The sequence below is a fragment of the Otolemur garnettii genome, unplaced genomic scaffold (assembly GCF_000181295.1).
Source record: "Otolemur garnettii isolate 467f Iridium unplaced genomic scaffold, OtoGar3 scaffold00141, whole genome shotgun sequence".
In the NCBI taxonomy this organism is placed as follows: Eukaryota; Metazoa; Chordata; class Mammalia; order Primates; family Galagidae; genus Otolemur; species Otolemur garnettii.
This window is the reverse complement of record NW_003852536.1, coordinates 4,232,400-4,246,739: the sequence shown is the minus strand read 5'-3', so window position 1 is coordinate 4,246,739 and position 14,340 is coordinate 4,232,400. Positions and strand designations below refer to the sequence as shown.

The 14,340-nt window shown below is 36.6% G+C and overlaps 1 protein-coding gene across 4 annotated transcripts in view; it reads left to right on the top strand.

The window, feature by feature from the left end:
* The window catches only part of SDCCAG8 (serologically defined colon cancer antigen 8), a 227,402-nt gene that overhangs the window by 14,697 nt on the left and 198,365 nt on the right, over positions 1 to 14,340 (top strand). For 3 of the 4 annotated variants that reach the window (XM_023518537.1, XM_003798811.3, XM_023518538.1), the window contains exon 5: positions 6,218 to 6,343. In XM_023518537.1, the coding sequence (XP_023374305.1) occupies positions 6,218 to 6,343 (126 nt within the window). Of the gene's footprint in view, positions 1 to 5,755; positions 5,778 to 6,217; positions 6,344 to 14,340 lie in introns of those variants that run through there. The other variant, XM_023518539.1, reaches the window with a different exon arrangement.

The window sequence follows — 14,340 nt, the reverse complement described above, 5'->3', positions numbered from 1 at the left end:
AGCTTACTAATGTCATTAATACCATTTGAGCCTTTCTTTCTTCCCAAAGTATGTCAGTGTTTCTCCTTCCTTCCCGATATGAGTATATAAGATCATGTGATACTTTTATAGGAATTACTGATAACGTTTTCATCATATATTGTATTTTTAATATTGTGAATGCTCGTTTAATTACAAGGCTTGTATGTAACTTAAGGACTCTTTAGAAGTTTTATCTTTATAAGAGAGTTCCTGATCTTAACTTGTAGTTTTCAGTTCCTGAGTTTAATTTATAGTTTTCTGTTTTTCTTACAAGCTACAGTTATTAATATACAGGTTTTTGATTACCAGAAAGTTGAAATAATACCTTAGGAACCATTCAATTAACAGTAATCTACTAATCCCTAAGATGTTGTGGGTAAAACTTAAAAGATATAAAGCATAATACCTTTACAATCTAGTTGAGAAGACAGAACTATTACCTTTGAGTAGCATAATGGAGAATACAGTGGTGGCCTTTACCTCCTGGTATAAACTGAAATTATGATAAGAGGAGAAGTTTATGAAAGAGTCCTTGTGGGAAGTTTTTTGGGAAAGGAAGAGCTAAAACCAGGCTTAAATAGGATTATTTAGATCAGTAGGAGGGGGATGAGTTTTGTAAAGAGAACAGCAACAATGAAATATTCAAGGTAATATGGTTTGTTTAGAGGAGGGGGCATAAGGCTTTTATTTTATTTTACTGCACTGGTGAATGTCTTGTAGAAATAATGAAAATAATGCTGAACTGATAAAATGGAAGATTATAGAAGCTTGAATGTCAAACAATATAAATCTGTACATTTTAACAAGGGAGGAATGGAATGAAATTAAGCAGCTTAGAAAGATTTTAATAATAGACTTTATTTTTATATCCATTTTAGGTTTATAGAAAGATTGAATGGAAAATACATAAAGTTCCCATATATTTCTCTTAATTGCATCTCCCACCCCATAGTTTCCCTTGTTACTAACATGTTGTTAATAACACTTGCTACAATTGATGAACCAATATTATAATCTAAATCCCCCAATTTACCTTACATGTATTAGATTATAATAATCTAAATCCCCCAGTTTACATTAGATGGTTTGTGTTGAACATTCTGTGAATTTTGAGGAACATACAGTGACATGTATTCACCATTACAGTATCAACAGAGTAGTTTCACTGCCCTCAACATCCCTTGTGCTCTACCTATTCATTGCTTTTCCCCCAAGCGCCTGGCAACCTCTGATATTTTTATTGTCACTGTAGTTTTATCTTTTCTAGAATGTCGTATGGTTGGAATCATACAGTGTGTAGCCTTTTCATACTAGCTTCTTTTACTTAGTTATGAATTTAATGCTTCTCCAGGTCTTTTTATAATTTGATGGCTCATTTTTTATTACTGAATATTACATTGTATATATACCATACTTGGTTTATTCAAAACAAAGCTTGATAAACACCTATTGAAGGACATTTTGATTGCTTCCAAGATTTAGAAGTTATGAATAAAGCTGCTATATAAGTTTTTGTTTTTACCCATTTGGGTAAATACAAAGAAGCTTCACTGTCAAATCATATGGTAAAAGTACATTTAACTTTGTAAGAAACTACCTATTTTCTAAAATGGCTGTACCATTCTGCATTTCCCCTGGAAATGAATGAAAATTCCTGATACTCCATGTCCTTGTCAACATTTGTGTTGTGTTTTAGATTTTTGCCATTTTGGTAGATGTATAGTAGAATCTCATCTTTGTTTTAGTTTCAATTCCCTGATGACGTGTGATGCTGAGCAACTTTTCATGTGCTAATATTCCATCTGTATACATAGTTTCTTTGGTGAGGTGTCTATTTAGGTCTTTTAACCATTTTTTTAAATCAGGCTGTTCACTATTATTGAACTGTAGAATTATTTGTACGTTTTAGATACTAATCCTTTATCAAATAGGTCTTTTGCAAATATTTCCTCCCAGTCTGTGACTTGCCTTTTGATTCTCTTAATAGTATTTTCCACAGAGCAGAAGTTTTAAATTTTAATTAAGTTTAGCTTATCAGGTTTTTCTCTTTTGTACATGGTACTTCTGATACTGGATCTAAAAAGCCATTACCCAAACCAAGGTCACCTATATTTTCTCCTTTCTTCTTTGGTACTCTAAGATTTTGTATTTAGCATTTAGCTCTATGTTCCATTTTGAGTCGATTTTTGTGTAAGGTGTAAGATTTGGTATAGATTTTTTTTTTTCCATGTGGATATTCAGTTGTTTCAGCACCATTTCTTGGAAAGTCTATCTCCATGGAATTGCCTTGGATCCTTTGTCAAAGGTTAGCTGATATTTCTGTGGGTCTATTTTGGGGCTGTCCTCTTTGATTTACTTATTTGTCTATTTTTTTGCCAAAATAATACTATCTTCATTACTGTAGCTTTATATTAAGGCTTGAAGTCAGGTTGTATCAGTACTCCAATTTTATTCTTTTCCTGCAATATTTTGATAGGTATCCTGGGTCTCTTGTCTCTCCATATAACTTTAGAATCAGTGTATTGATACCATAAAAATAGGATTTTGATTGGAATTGGATTAAATCTATAGATCAATTTGTGAAGAACTGACATTTTGATACTATTGAGTCTTCTTATCCATGTATATCTGACATCCCTACATTTATTTATAGCTGTTATTTTATTTTATTTTATTTTTGGCCAGGGCTGGGTTTGAACCCGCCACCTCCAGCGTATGGGGCTGGCGCCCTACCCTTTTGAGCGCCACCCCAATATAGCTTTGATTTCTTAGTTTATAGTTTTCCACATACAGATCTACATATTGTGATATTTATACCTAAATATTTGTGTAAAAAGTATTGTTTTTAATTTCAAATTTCAGTTATTCATTGTCAACATAGAGGAAAATGATTGAGTTTGTATATTAACCTTGGGTTCTGCAACTTTGTTCTATGTCACTTATTAGTTCTAGCATTTTTTTATTGATTCTTTAATATTTTCTTCATAGACCATCATGTCATCTATAAACAAAGATAGTTTTATTTCTCCTTTGCCAACATTTGTAGCTTTTCTTTTGTTTTATTGCTTTAGGTAAGACTTCCAGAATGATTTTAAATAAATGTGAGAGGGGGCATCATTGCCTTGTTTCTGTTCTTAGTGGGATTAATGAAAGGTTATCTGTAAATGTTATTTATCAAGTTAAGGATGTTTTCTCTGTGTTCCCAGTTTGCCAACAGTACAGATGATCCTCAGTTTATGATGGGGTTATGTCCTGATAATCTCATGGAAGTTGAAAATGTATTCCGTGTACTATGGAGGATTGCTTTCTTACCAGATGATCACATAGCTGACTGGGAAAGGATCAAAATTTGAAACCTGACTGGTGGTTTGTGGTGAATGCATATTGCTTTCATATCATCATAAAGTTGAAAACAATTATAAGTCAAATCAAAGTCAGGGACCATCTGTATTTTCATGAATCATTGCTGAGTTTTGCCAAATGATTTTTCTGAATCTACTGATAAATTTATGATTTTTTCCTATTTTTTGTTTTTTGAGACAGTCTCGCTTTGTTGGCCTTGGGTAGAGTGCCACGCATTACAGCTCACAACTTCAAACTCCTGTGGTAAAGCCATCTTCTTGCCTCAGTCTCCTCATGGACTATAGGGTTGAGCCTCCCTGCCCGCCCCTTTACGTTGTTGATGGGAGGCATTGTTTCAGTTGATTTCCAGATGTTGAACCACTGTTGTATACCTTGATCCTCGTATATAATTCTTTATACATTGTTGGATTTGATTTGCAAATGTATTGTTGAGGACTTCTTGCATCTATGTTTATGAGAGATATTGTAGTCTGTAGTTTTTCACTCTTGTGATGTTTTTACCTGGTTTGACCATTCGGTTAATGCTAGCTTCAGCCTAAGTTAGGAAGTATTTTCTCTGGCATTTTGTGGAAGATAGTGTAGAAACTTGGGATAATTTATTCCTTAAATATTTGATAGAATTTACCAGTGAACCTAAATGGGCTTTATGTTTTCTGTTTTCTGTTTGCTAATTATTTGCCAGGAGCAGTGGCTCATGCCTATAGTCTTAGCACTGTGGGAGGCCAAGGGAGGTGGATTACTTGACCTCAGGAGTTTGAGACCAACCTGAGCAAATATTTCTTCTGCTCTTTTTTCTTTTCTTTTTCTTGTATTCCCATTATGCATATGTTACAATATTTATAAACATTGTAATCAACTTTCTTCTTGTTGTAAAGATGAAAGTGATATCTTCCAAACTTACTGTATTCCAGACTGAAAGTAGCAAGTCTACAGTATTTTTTAATTACAACTATTTGTAATCAGGGTAAACAATACATAATGGAGAGTTGCTCAGTCTTTTCAGGCAGTGATCAAATGTAATTTCATATTTATTTGGCTAGGAGTTAGGGTGTGTTTGCTGTTATAATAAGTGTCATAAAATTTCTTTCAATGTCCTGTTTTTTGTCTCTTCTGTTGCCTTTGGGATTCCCTAGAGAATTCTTCTAAAGTACAGTCTGAGATACACAATTCTTTCTTTTGACTTTCCCTGTTGGTATATAGGAGCCCTATTGATAGGTAGTAAACTGTGGGAGTAGAGGAAGCATGCAGTAGTTCTGCTATTAGGTCTCAGTCTTTTAGGGAGCCTGGGCTGTGACCTTTACGGGTGCTTCTTAGTCTCCTCCTCCTGTTCAAGTTAGAAGATAGAGGGAGCTGGCATTTCCTTCTCCCACATAGAAGGCTAGAGTAGAGCATTTATCTTCCTCTGTGTTTTCCAACCTTTTTTTAATCTCACGGCACACTTGAACCTATAGTTAAAGTTCTGCAGCACACTTTAATTATGTTGATTTAAAAAAAGTAAAAAAAGAATATACTTACTGTGCTTTGAACTTCTTTCAAAAATAATTAATGATCTTTAAAAATGTACAGTAGTACTGCTGTTAGTCAAGTTACAGGAAAACCCCAGTTGATTAGGCTCTAGTAAAATGTTTTCCCTTGAGTGGCCACAAGGAACACAACTTTCTGGGCATGTTTCAGAATGGCTCCTTGTCCTATCCTGAGCATAAAGGGATTTTTCTCTAGTCATTACTGTGAAAACCTATTAGTGCTGTAGAAATAAAATTATGAGAGTCTTCCTAAGCCTGGGTCTCTGTGGATTTTAACTCTCAAACTTGACTACACTGAACTTCCAGTAATTCATCAGTTACAGTTTAAATTTTCCTACCTGGGCACTGATTCTGGGAGAGGTTTCTTTTCCGCTCCAATAAGTTTTGTGCCTCACTGTTCACCTGTTTCTCCAATTTGGAGGCCCCAGTTTTCCCTGAGATCTCAATTCTTTGCTGAATCTAAGAACAGTTGTTGATTTTCAGTTTGTTCAACATTTTTCTTGTTGTAAAGGTAGGAATAATGTCTTCCAAGTTTATCACATTCCAGATTGTTTGTAATATTTTATAAATTACAACATTCTATTACAGCTTTGGTAGTTTTTTTTAATAAAAACAAGTGAGAAATTTGCACATGTTGCACAATTGCTTTTGTTCATACTAGTAATAAATATTAGGTTAGGTATTATATAATTGATAAACTGATATTTTTGACATTTTGTTTCAGAGGGTGACGTGCTACTCCATCACTATCCTAATCATTATTTATTGGTAATTTTTTATGTCACCTTGCAAAGCCAAGGAAGCACTCTTCCAGAACTCTCTGCCAACTGTTTTCTCACCATTCCCCTCTGGCCTGCCACCAGTCCATAGGTAATCATTGTGTCTTTCTATATCTTTCTATCTCAGAGCCTCCTTCTAGTTAATCTTCCATCAATTTTCAGTAAGTTATTGGCATTTAATCCTGAATGATAATATTTTGTACCTTATTTCAGCAGTCTATCCCATTCTTTAAAATCTCTTATTAATAAATAACTTTAAGACCTTTCTAAGCACCTTGGTTTCTTGGAGAAAAAAAATTGTTGGAAACTATACTTCTGTGATATAGCTATCAGTAGGCCCTCTATTGTACTCTCAGCCTTGTCTTTGTTAGCTAATGTTTAGGTTGCTTCGTTTGTCTAAATATGATTATAAATATTTCAGGAAATCGGTGGAAAACTTATCTTTTATACTTGATATCATGCTGGATCCTTTAATGATCAGCAAAGTACTGCTTAAAAATGCTTAATATATTTGGATTTTTCTTTTTACAGGAGGAACTCTCTGGAATGAAAAATAGAGTTCAAGTAGTTGTGCTTGAAAATGAAAGGCTCCAGCAACAGCTGAAATCTCAAATACAAGAGGAGACGATGAGAGAACAAACACTTCCAGATGTGTCTGTGAGCATTTATTACAATCATCAATTTCATTAGTTGGACCTCCTTCCCTCTCCCCCAGCCTTCTTAACTGGTTAGCTTTTTCTCCTTGAAGTTTAGCCAAAGTATTATGCTGGTATTTGCTTGAGGCCTCAAAAATCAGAATTCACTATGGTAGAATGAATCCTCAAAGGAAATGTAGTGGTTCCTACTACGTGTATTTACCCTGGTTTCTTCTCTGAGCATATCGTGTATGCTTTTTTTATATGGAAAGAGCAGATCTGAAAGCAGGAAATGTGTTATATAGGAAGGTCTTTGTTTAATCTAGAAACTATTCAGAACCTTAGCTTAGATTTTCATCGGATTTCTCTAAATTTTCCTTGAGCTTTGAGATCTAGTAAATCTAATTAGCAGTATCATAGCAGAAAGAAGTTTCCCTGAGGGTCCAAAGGATCAAAGTATTAAGCTTTCCATTGTCCATAGAAGCTAGGTGTTTAGTAAATAATTTCATACTTTTTTTGTGGTTTAACCTTATGGGTCCTCCATTTCTTTATTGGCAATTTGCAAATATTAATCTGTATGAGGTGTTGACAGTGTAAATTCATGAGCTTTATGCCCTGAGAGTCTCAGTTGGTTTGGTTGGGTCCTAGGAATATGACTTTTTATCAAATTGCCTAAGTGATCCTAGTATCAGTGGCTCACAGTGTAAAGAACAGTGGATGAGATGATAATTATGAGACAAAATTACAGTGATATTTACATTGTGTTTAAAATTACCTTCTTCGTATGACTTCTCAGTGCTTTTGCCTTAATTTTTTTTTTTATTCTTTTGCTATGAGAGACAATCAAAGCTTGTTCTGCTTTTTGAGACAAATTCATCTTTCCATGGGGAAGTTTTAATACTTGCCTATTTCAGTTTTACTTTGCGATTTATTTTGGTGGTTTTGACACAGTTGTTACTAGTAAATCATTTAAGAAAAAGTATGAGAGTCTTGGGGTCTTTTTTTAACTTGACTTGGTATTTTATTTGTAATCCTTGAGTTGTATGTGTTAGAATTTGCAATTGAGAAGTATTAGGTTGTGTTAATTCTTAAAAAGTTAGCTGATTAGCTATTTAGTTTATAGTTCTGCAATTACATGTAAGATTGTAATCAGTTATTTTCCCTTCACAATATAACTTTTTTTCTAAAGACTGATATAATTATTAATATTAGTGGTTAAAATTCTATCTTCATTGCATATTATTTTAATGTCAATTTAAAGGAGAAAATACTTAGAAGTAACTCATTTAGAAGAGATTATTTTGCTTTTCTTCCAAATATGTAGTAACTTAGATAGTGACTCAATTATTCATAATCTTCAATATTTATATGATGGCAAAGAAGTGGAAGAAGGGGAAGTGAAGTGAGAAAGGAAATGAGGCAGACGAGTGAATCAGAGGGCAAGATAAATGAGTAATGCCAAAGAGGAAGGAAATGAGGGTGAAAACACACATGTCTTATAGTAGGAGCAAAGGAACTTGGCTGAAGGAAACTGCAGTCAGAATAGAAAGGACCAGGTTATAAAGAGATTGCTTTTTTAAACATTCATATAAACTAAAATCTAATGCAAATATCGAAATTATTGTGGATGTGTCAGGTGACCCCAATACCTATTTTAATATTGGTCTTCTGTTATTTGTTATAGAATTGTTACCCCCACTTTATACCCTGTGTAGGTGAATTGAAGCTTTTCAGCAGTGCCTGAATAATGGTACTATATTAGTTTTAATGTTACTAAGACTTTTTAGACTATCTTAAAATATAAATAGATCAATAGGTGGTATCTTCTTGGGGGGGGCTTTTTAATGGGTCAATTAAAATGCTGATGTTAGATCTTGCCAAAGCTCTTTGCTAATCTGAATATAGATTTTCAGTGTTTCATAATGCCTTCTTATAAAAAAGAATGAAAATAGTTAAATAGTAACTACTGTTTATTGACAACTACTTGGTTACAATGTGCCAGTCACTGCATTAGGCACTTTATTTCCATTTTATTATTTCAGTTTTATAATATCCACACAGGCAGGTGTTATTATCTCTGGTTTTGAAGAGATGATATAAGGTACACAGCAGTTAAGTAACCTAAATAACTGGTATAATGTCACAAAGCTAGAAAATAACAAAGGAAGGACTCAAAACCAAGCTTGTGTAATTCTCCAAATCCATCCACCTGACCTTAAATTATACTGCATTTCTGTATAAATTAGGAAGAACTTGTCAATGTTGAACTAAATTATCTTCATTCATAGAGGATAGAATTTTCCCCAGCAGAAATTAGGCCCAAATTTGGATAGTAGCCTGAATGACTTTCAGCTTTTGGCCTAGTTTATGACCTAGAGGTTGCAGAAACAAGCAGATGCGTTTTTAAAAACTAAAAACCTTTCAAAGAACATTTAATCTGTCTTCATTTTTCACTTTTTTTTTTTTGGCCGGGGCTGGGTTTGAACCCACCACCTTCGGCATATGGGGCCAGCGCCTTACTCCTTTGAGCCACAGGCACCGCCCTTCATCACTTTTCTTATAAAATTTTTCTCCATGGAAAGCTTTCTTCTAGAGTTCAAATTATATGAAAATGTTGTTTATTAGAAATTTTGGCATGTGCACTCCTTCAGAGATCTAGGAGTTTAACAAGGAGACAGACTTTTTGTTTCATGTTCGTTTTCAGTGCCGCTATTATCAACCCTCCCTTCTCACACCTCTAGGCTCAACCGAGGCTGGCAGATTGCTTGAGCTCCAGCCTGAGCAAGAGAGAGACCCTATCTCTAAAATAGAAAATGTAGCTGGGCATGAGTCTTAAAAATCTTGGTTAAGTGCCATTCATGTTTTTAAAGCTATCTGAAAAATATGAAGTGTCCATTAAACTAGTACTTCCTTCCAGAGAATGATACATCGTAAGGCAGAGATCTGTGGTCTGCACACATTCTCTAAATTCTCCATAGGAAATTAGTACCACATTTTTTCATTGATCTCAGAAGTAATTATAAATGCAATCAGGTTTGGGGGGATTTGGTCTTTAGAATCTAGTACAAGCTTATTAGCACGGCATGCTAAACTTTCAAGTTCTTATTTGATTCTCTAGCTTTATCTTGTGACATGCTTTGCCTTATACTTTTACCTGCAGTATGTGGTCATTATGAAAGCTTTGAGTTACAATACAATCAAGAAACGTAAAATCCACCTACTGTGCACCATGTGAGGGTGTTCAGCACCTCACCCCCCCCCCACCGTGAAGGGTTCAACTACAACTTGAACTTCACCTTAGAAGTGAAAATCATGTAACCTAAAAATTTGTACCTTCATATCAATTTGAAATTAAAAAACTCAAAATCCACATATACAGAAACAAATTAAGCCCTCCTAGCAACACCAGTATGTTAAGTCCCGGGGCTTGGCCAGGTCTCAGGTAGATTCTGGATGCGGACTGCTAAGCTACCTTGCTCAGGTCTCTTAGGTGCCTGAGGGCTATCTATTTTAGCTGGAGAGAGTGTCTTAGAGTAAAGCAGTCTTCTTAGAATAGATCTTAGTCTTTAGCAGAGTTTAGTGATCTTCAACAGAGATGTGCCATGCTGGCGTTGTGCAGGCAGGAGATGAGACAGTCAGAGTAAGCGGGTCTGTGATAGAATGCGCATGCTTCCCGACTGCCTTCTCCTCCAGCCTAATATAAGGCTGATCTTGTGCTTCTCAACACCACAGGTGTAGAGACTGCCAACTCACCAATGCTCTCATCTCCTGAGCTCTCTCATGCTTGTTAGGAGAGCTAAATTCCTCTCCATGCCCTTTTCACCGAGGTGTTCCATTGAGCTATACAGATATTTCTTATAACTCACTCCTAGCCATAGGCTATACAGGCTGCTACATTTCCCCCCTTTTTTATATACAAACAAAATTTTTGATGTGGTAAGGGCAGTTCTTCCTGTTATGTAGCCCTTTTCTTTCTAGGCAAAAGAATATGGTAATTGTCAAAGTTCAGAATTCCAGGTATGGGCTCTTTAAATGATAAACTCAGTACAGATTTGAACAATTAGCCACTGCTGGGGAAAAAGGGTGATTGTAGTGTTAATTCCCTTAAAGGTCTTTTTAAATTGAAAAAAACAAACTGAGAAAATCTTCCCTGAGAGAATTTACCATTTCTTTAACTGTGAACTTTCCTTTGATATTTACTTAACAGACCAACAAAAGATAATGCTTTCCTTGCAATCTTTCTTTGCAAGCAAGGTTTTTTCTCCCTATTCCAAAGGCTTTGCTACTTGAGGTCTTAACAAATCCACCCTTCACAGATCTCAAAAGACTGTTACACGTGGACTAATGGTCCCGCACTTCACAGTTCCTCAGTAGCGGAGTTTTTCCTGCTTTCAAGCTGCTTTTTCAGAGGAAATTTTGCTAATTGATTCCAGACTCTTTTCAAATGGAGTCCCCTAGCACAAAAGGGGCTTAACTCTTAGTTACTCTTCCCTCCCTTTGTCCTCCCTCTCATAATCTTCCAAAGGCTTCACTTGCTTCTGAGTGTCCCTCGCCCCTTTAGGCCGTGTCCACGCTCTTTAGCTGGACCCAGTTATAGTATACAGATGCTGATGAGAGGTGGATTACCCCCTCACCACACAGGATAACCAAATATTCCACAAACATATTTAATCTAATTATTCTCCATCATCATCCATTGGTCTGGTTTAATTTCCTCAGTTTTACACTGAGGCACCACAGGTCTAACCAAGCTGGCAGAGTGTTCTCATGGCATAGAATTGAATTATAGTGTTGTTTCCGAGAATAGTTTGAAATGAAAATATTAAACTGTTTTCACTTCTTTCATTTACCAGTGTGTTCTGATTCTGGCCCAACTGATAATTTCCCTACAATAAAGGTGTTTCATCTTTGTCAAATTGAGAACGGCATTTGTTTGCCCAATGAAAGCTCTTTTTACACTTGGGACATACACCTGGAGGTTTCCATGCTCTTTGTTCCTTTTCTTTAGCATTCAGCATTCTTTTCCCTTTTAAACCCTTTTCTCTTATGGCCTAGCTTCCCACATTTATGGCATTTTGATGTTAACTGGGGGATTTACCCTCTGATCTTCCAGCTGCCCAATTTGAGTTGTCATGTCGATAGAGCATTTACCTGCTTCTACTATAAGATTCATCTGATCTCTCAACTGTTTTACGTCAGCTGCCATGATCTTAATTTGGTCTTTAAACTGTCCCATTTGATATTTCAACTGCTGTATCTCATTTGCCATGATTTTTCTCTACTGGCTTTTTCTTTCGGCCTTTTACTTTTTACAATCTTTCCTTCTCAATTCTTAGAACCTTTGGGTGCCTTAAAGGGAAAGAAGCTCTTTAGCTGTTTCTTTTACTCTGGTGTCAGCTTTTCTATGAAACTTCACTTCCTCTATTTCTTCACTAGCCCCCTTAATCCACCTTAATTCTTTTCTTCTTAAACAGAACTTAATGGGTGAAGATATGCAGGTGTCCTCAAACTACTGCCTTGGGCCACATGCGGCCCACCTAGGACATTTATCCAGCCTGCAGGGTGTTTTTGCCACCACTGCCCGGCCTGCAGTCTGGCCCTCCAGAGGTCTGAGGGACAGTGAACTGGCCCCCTGTTTAAAAAGTTTGAGGACCCTGAATAAAGGGAAGGCAGTTAGAAGTTCTCTTCCCTGTTAAACTCTTGCAACCTGTTCCCAAAACTCTTTGCTCTTTTACTGACGGTTTTTCTCACCCCTGAGGCTAAAGGCTTGTTTATATTTTTATCTTCTAGTTCTATCTTTTCTCTTTCCCTCTTATCGAAAGGCTTTCTTCTGCTTTTTTTCCCCAGCTGCTTCCCAGAAGAGGGTAAAGGCTTTTATCGGCTTTTTTTCCCACAGAAGAGTAGTTGGAATTTGGAAAGAGAAAATGTAGGCAAGAGAAAAAACCAGATGTTGGCTGTCTTTCTTAGATATTTCTTTTCCCTCTAGATATTTCTTTCTCTTTCTCTTATTTGCTAAAGCTTATTTCCCTCTTAGTCCACATTCACCAAATCCTGCCCACTATGCTATTTGTCACATCCCCCTCCTGCCACTGCTTGTCAGGGCCCGGGACTGGCCAGGTCTCAGGCCCGGTTTAGGTAGGTGCCGGATGCAGACCACTAAGCTACCTTGGTCAAGTCTACTTAGGTGCCTGAGGGCTATCTACTTTAGCAGGGGGGGGGAGGGGGAGAGAGAGAGAGAGAATCTTAGAGTGAGTAAAGCCGTCTTCTTAGAATAGATCTTAGTCTTTAGCAGGGTTTAGTGATCTTCAGCAGAGACACAGAGCTGGCGTTCTGCAGGCAGGAGAGGAGACAGAGTCAGAGTAAGCGCGTCCGTGACAGAATGCGCATGCTCCCGACTGCCTTCTCCTCCAGCCTAATATAAGGCTGATCTCATGCCTCTCAACACCACAGGTGTAGAGACTGCCAATTCACCAATGCTCTCATCTCCCGAGCTCTCTCATGCTTGTTAGGAGTGCTAAATTCTTCTCCATGCTCTTTTCACCAAGGTGTTCCATTATTGACGTATACAGGTGTTTCTTATAACTCTCACTCCTCCTAGCCATAGGCTATATGGGCTGCTACACCAGTAAGCAGAGGAAATTGAAATTTGCACAGACGAATCAGAAACGATGCTGTTGACTGCATTTCTTGGAAATGAAATAATGGACCATAACACAGTCTATCTCAAAAGTTTCATAGTGACCTATGTAATGATGAATTTCCTAAAACCCCACTGCAGGTATCATGTTATTTCACACCTCTGTGACTTTTCATATGAGGTTCCTTCCTCTAGAATTCCTTTCCCATCTAGGTAGCCCTTATTCATCTTTCAAGATATCACACAAGTTTTAAAACTTCTCCAGAGAATCTTCCATAAATTTCCCTCCTTAGTCTCCCTCCTCTGTTATGGTGTAGTCACCTATGCACACCTCTGGCCTAGCACTTACCTTATTAAATTTAAGTTATTTGCCTAGGTGTGTATCTCCCTCATTAGACTGTAAATTCCTTTGAACTAAGGTTGATCTTGCTGTTTTTGTCCTCCAAGCTCTTAGCACATTGTGTGAACATAGTAGGCATTACACAAATGTTTGCATTAAACTGGACTTCCAAAAGTGTATGGAATAGCATCTCAGAATACAGCTCTGAATGGATGTGTGATATGCAGCTGCAGTGTAGTTCAGTGTTTGGAGACCTGTTTTTCCTTGTGAGTACTACCATATCCTTTGGCCCTTAGCAAGAGCTCAATAATTATTTGTTTACTAAATTAATGAAAGTATTACCCAGATCTTTGGGCTGCTTCTTACTGTGACTGTTGACAGGGCAGCAGAGGTTGCAAATATTGGGTACACAAAAGTCAGTTCACAGACATATTTGATTCGTTTGACAAATTTTAAGCCAATATTTAACAATGTTTCAAATGTAGAACAAATATCTGGCTCATCATTTTTAAAATACAAAATATTTTCTAGTAATATGAATTTTTATTTCCACATGGCAGTGATTGACTGGACTGAATCTAGTCATTTGATTCCTTTGGATGGGACTCATTGCCATGGTATCTCATGGTCCCTACCATTCCTTTTTGAATCCTGACACACAGGTTATATGTCAGCTCTGTTTATCACAACATGTGTACTGTTTTTATTAGTGAAGATCAATATTTTTCTGGAAAGATACAAGAGCATAATGGAGCAGAGCACTAAAGGAAAAAACAACCTGCTTTTTTTTTTTCTCTACCTATAACACTTCTGATGTCAAATACTGGGGACTTCTTCCCTCAGACTAGACTATTCTCCATTTCTCTGTGGATATCAACTGGGTGTCCAGTGATTCAACTCAGTTTTGACACTAGCTACCCAGAGTTAGTATAAGACCCACAGGTTAAGGGCTCAGTCACACAAGACTACCCCCACTTCACATATCAGTCACAAGTAGGGGGTCTCCAGGTTACCCACAGGTCTGTCTGCATTGGCTGCAAAT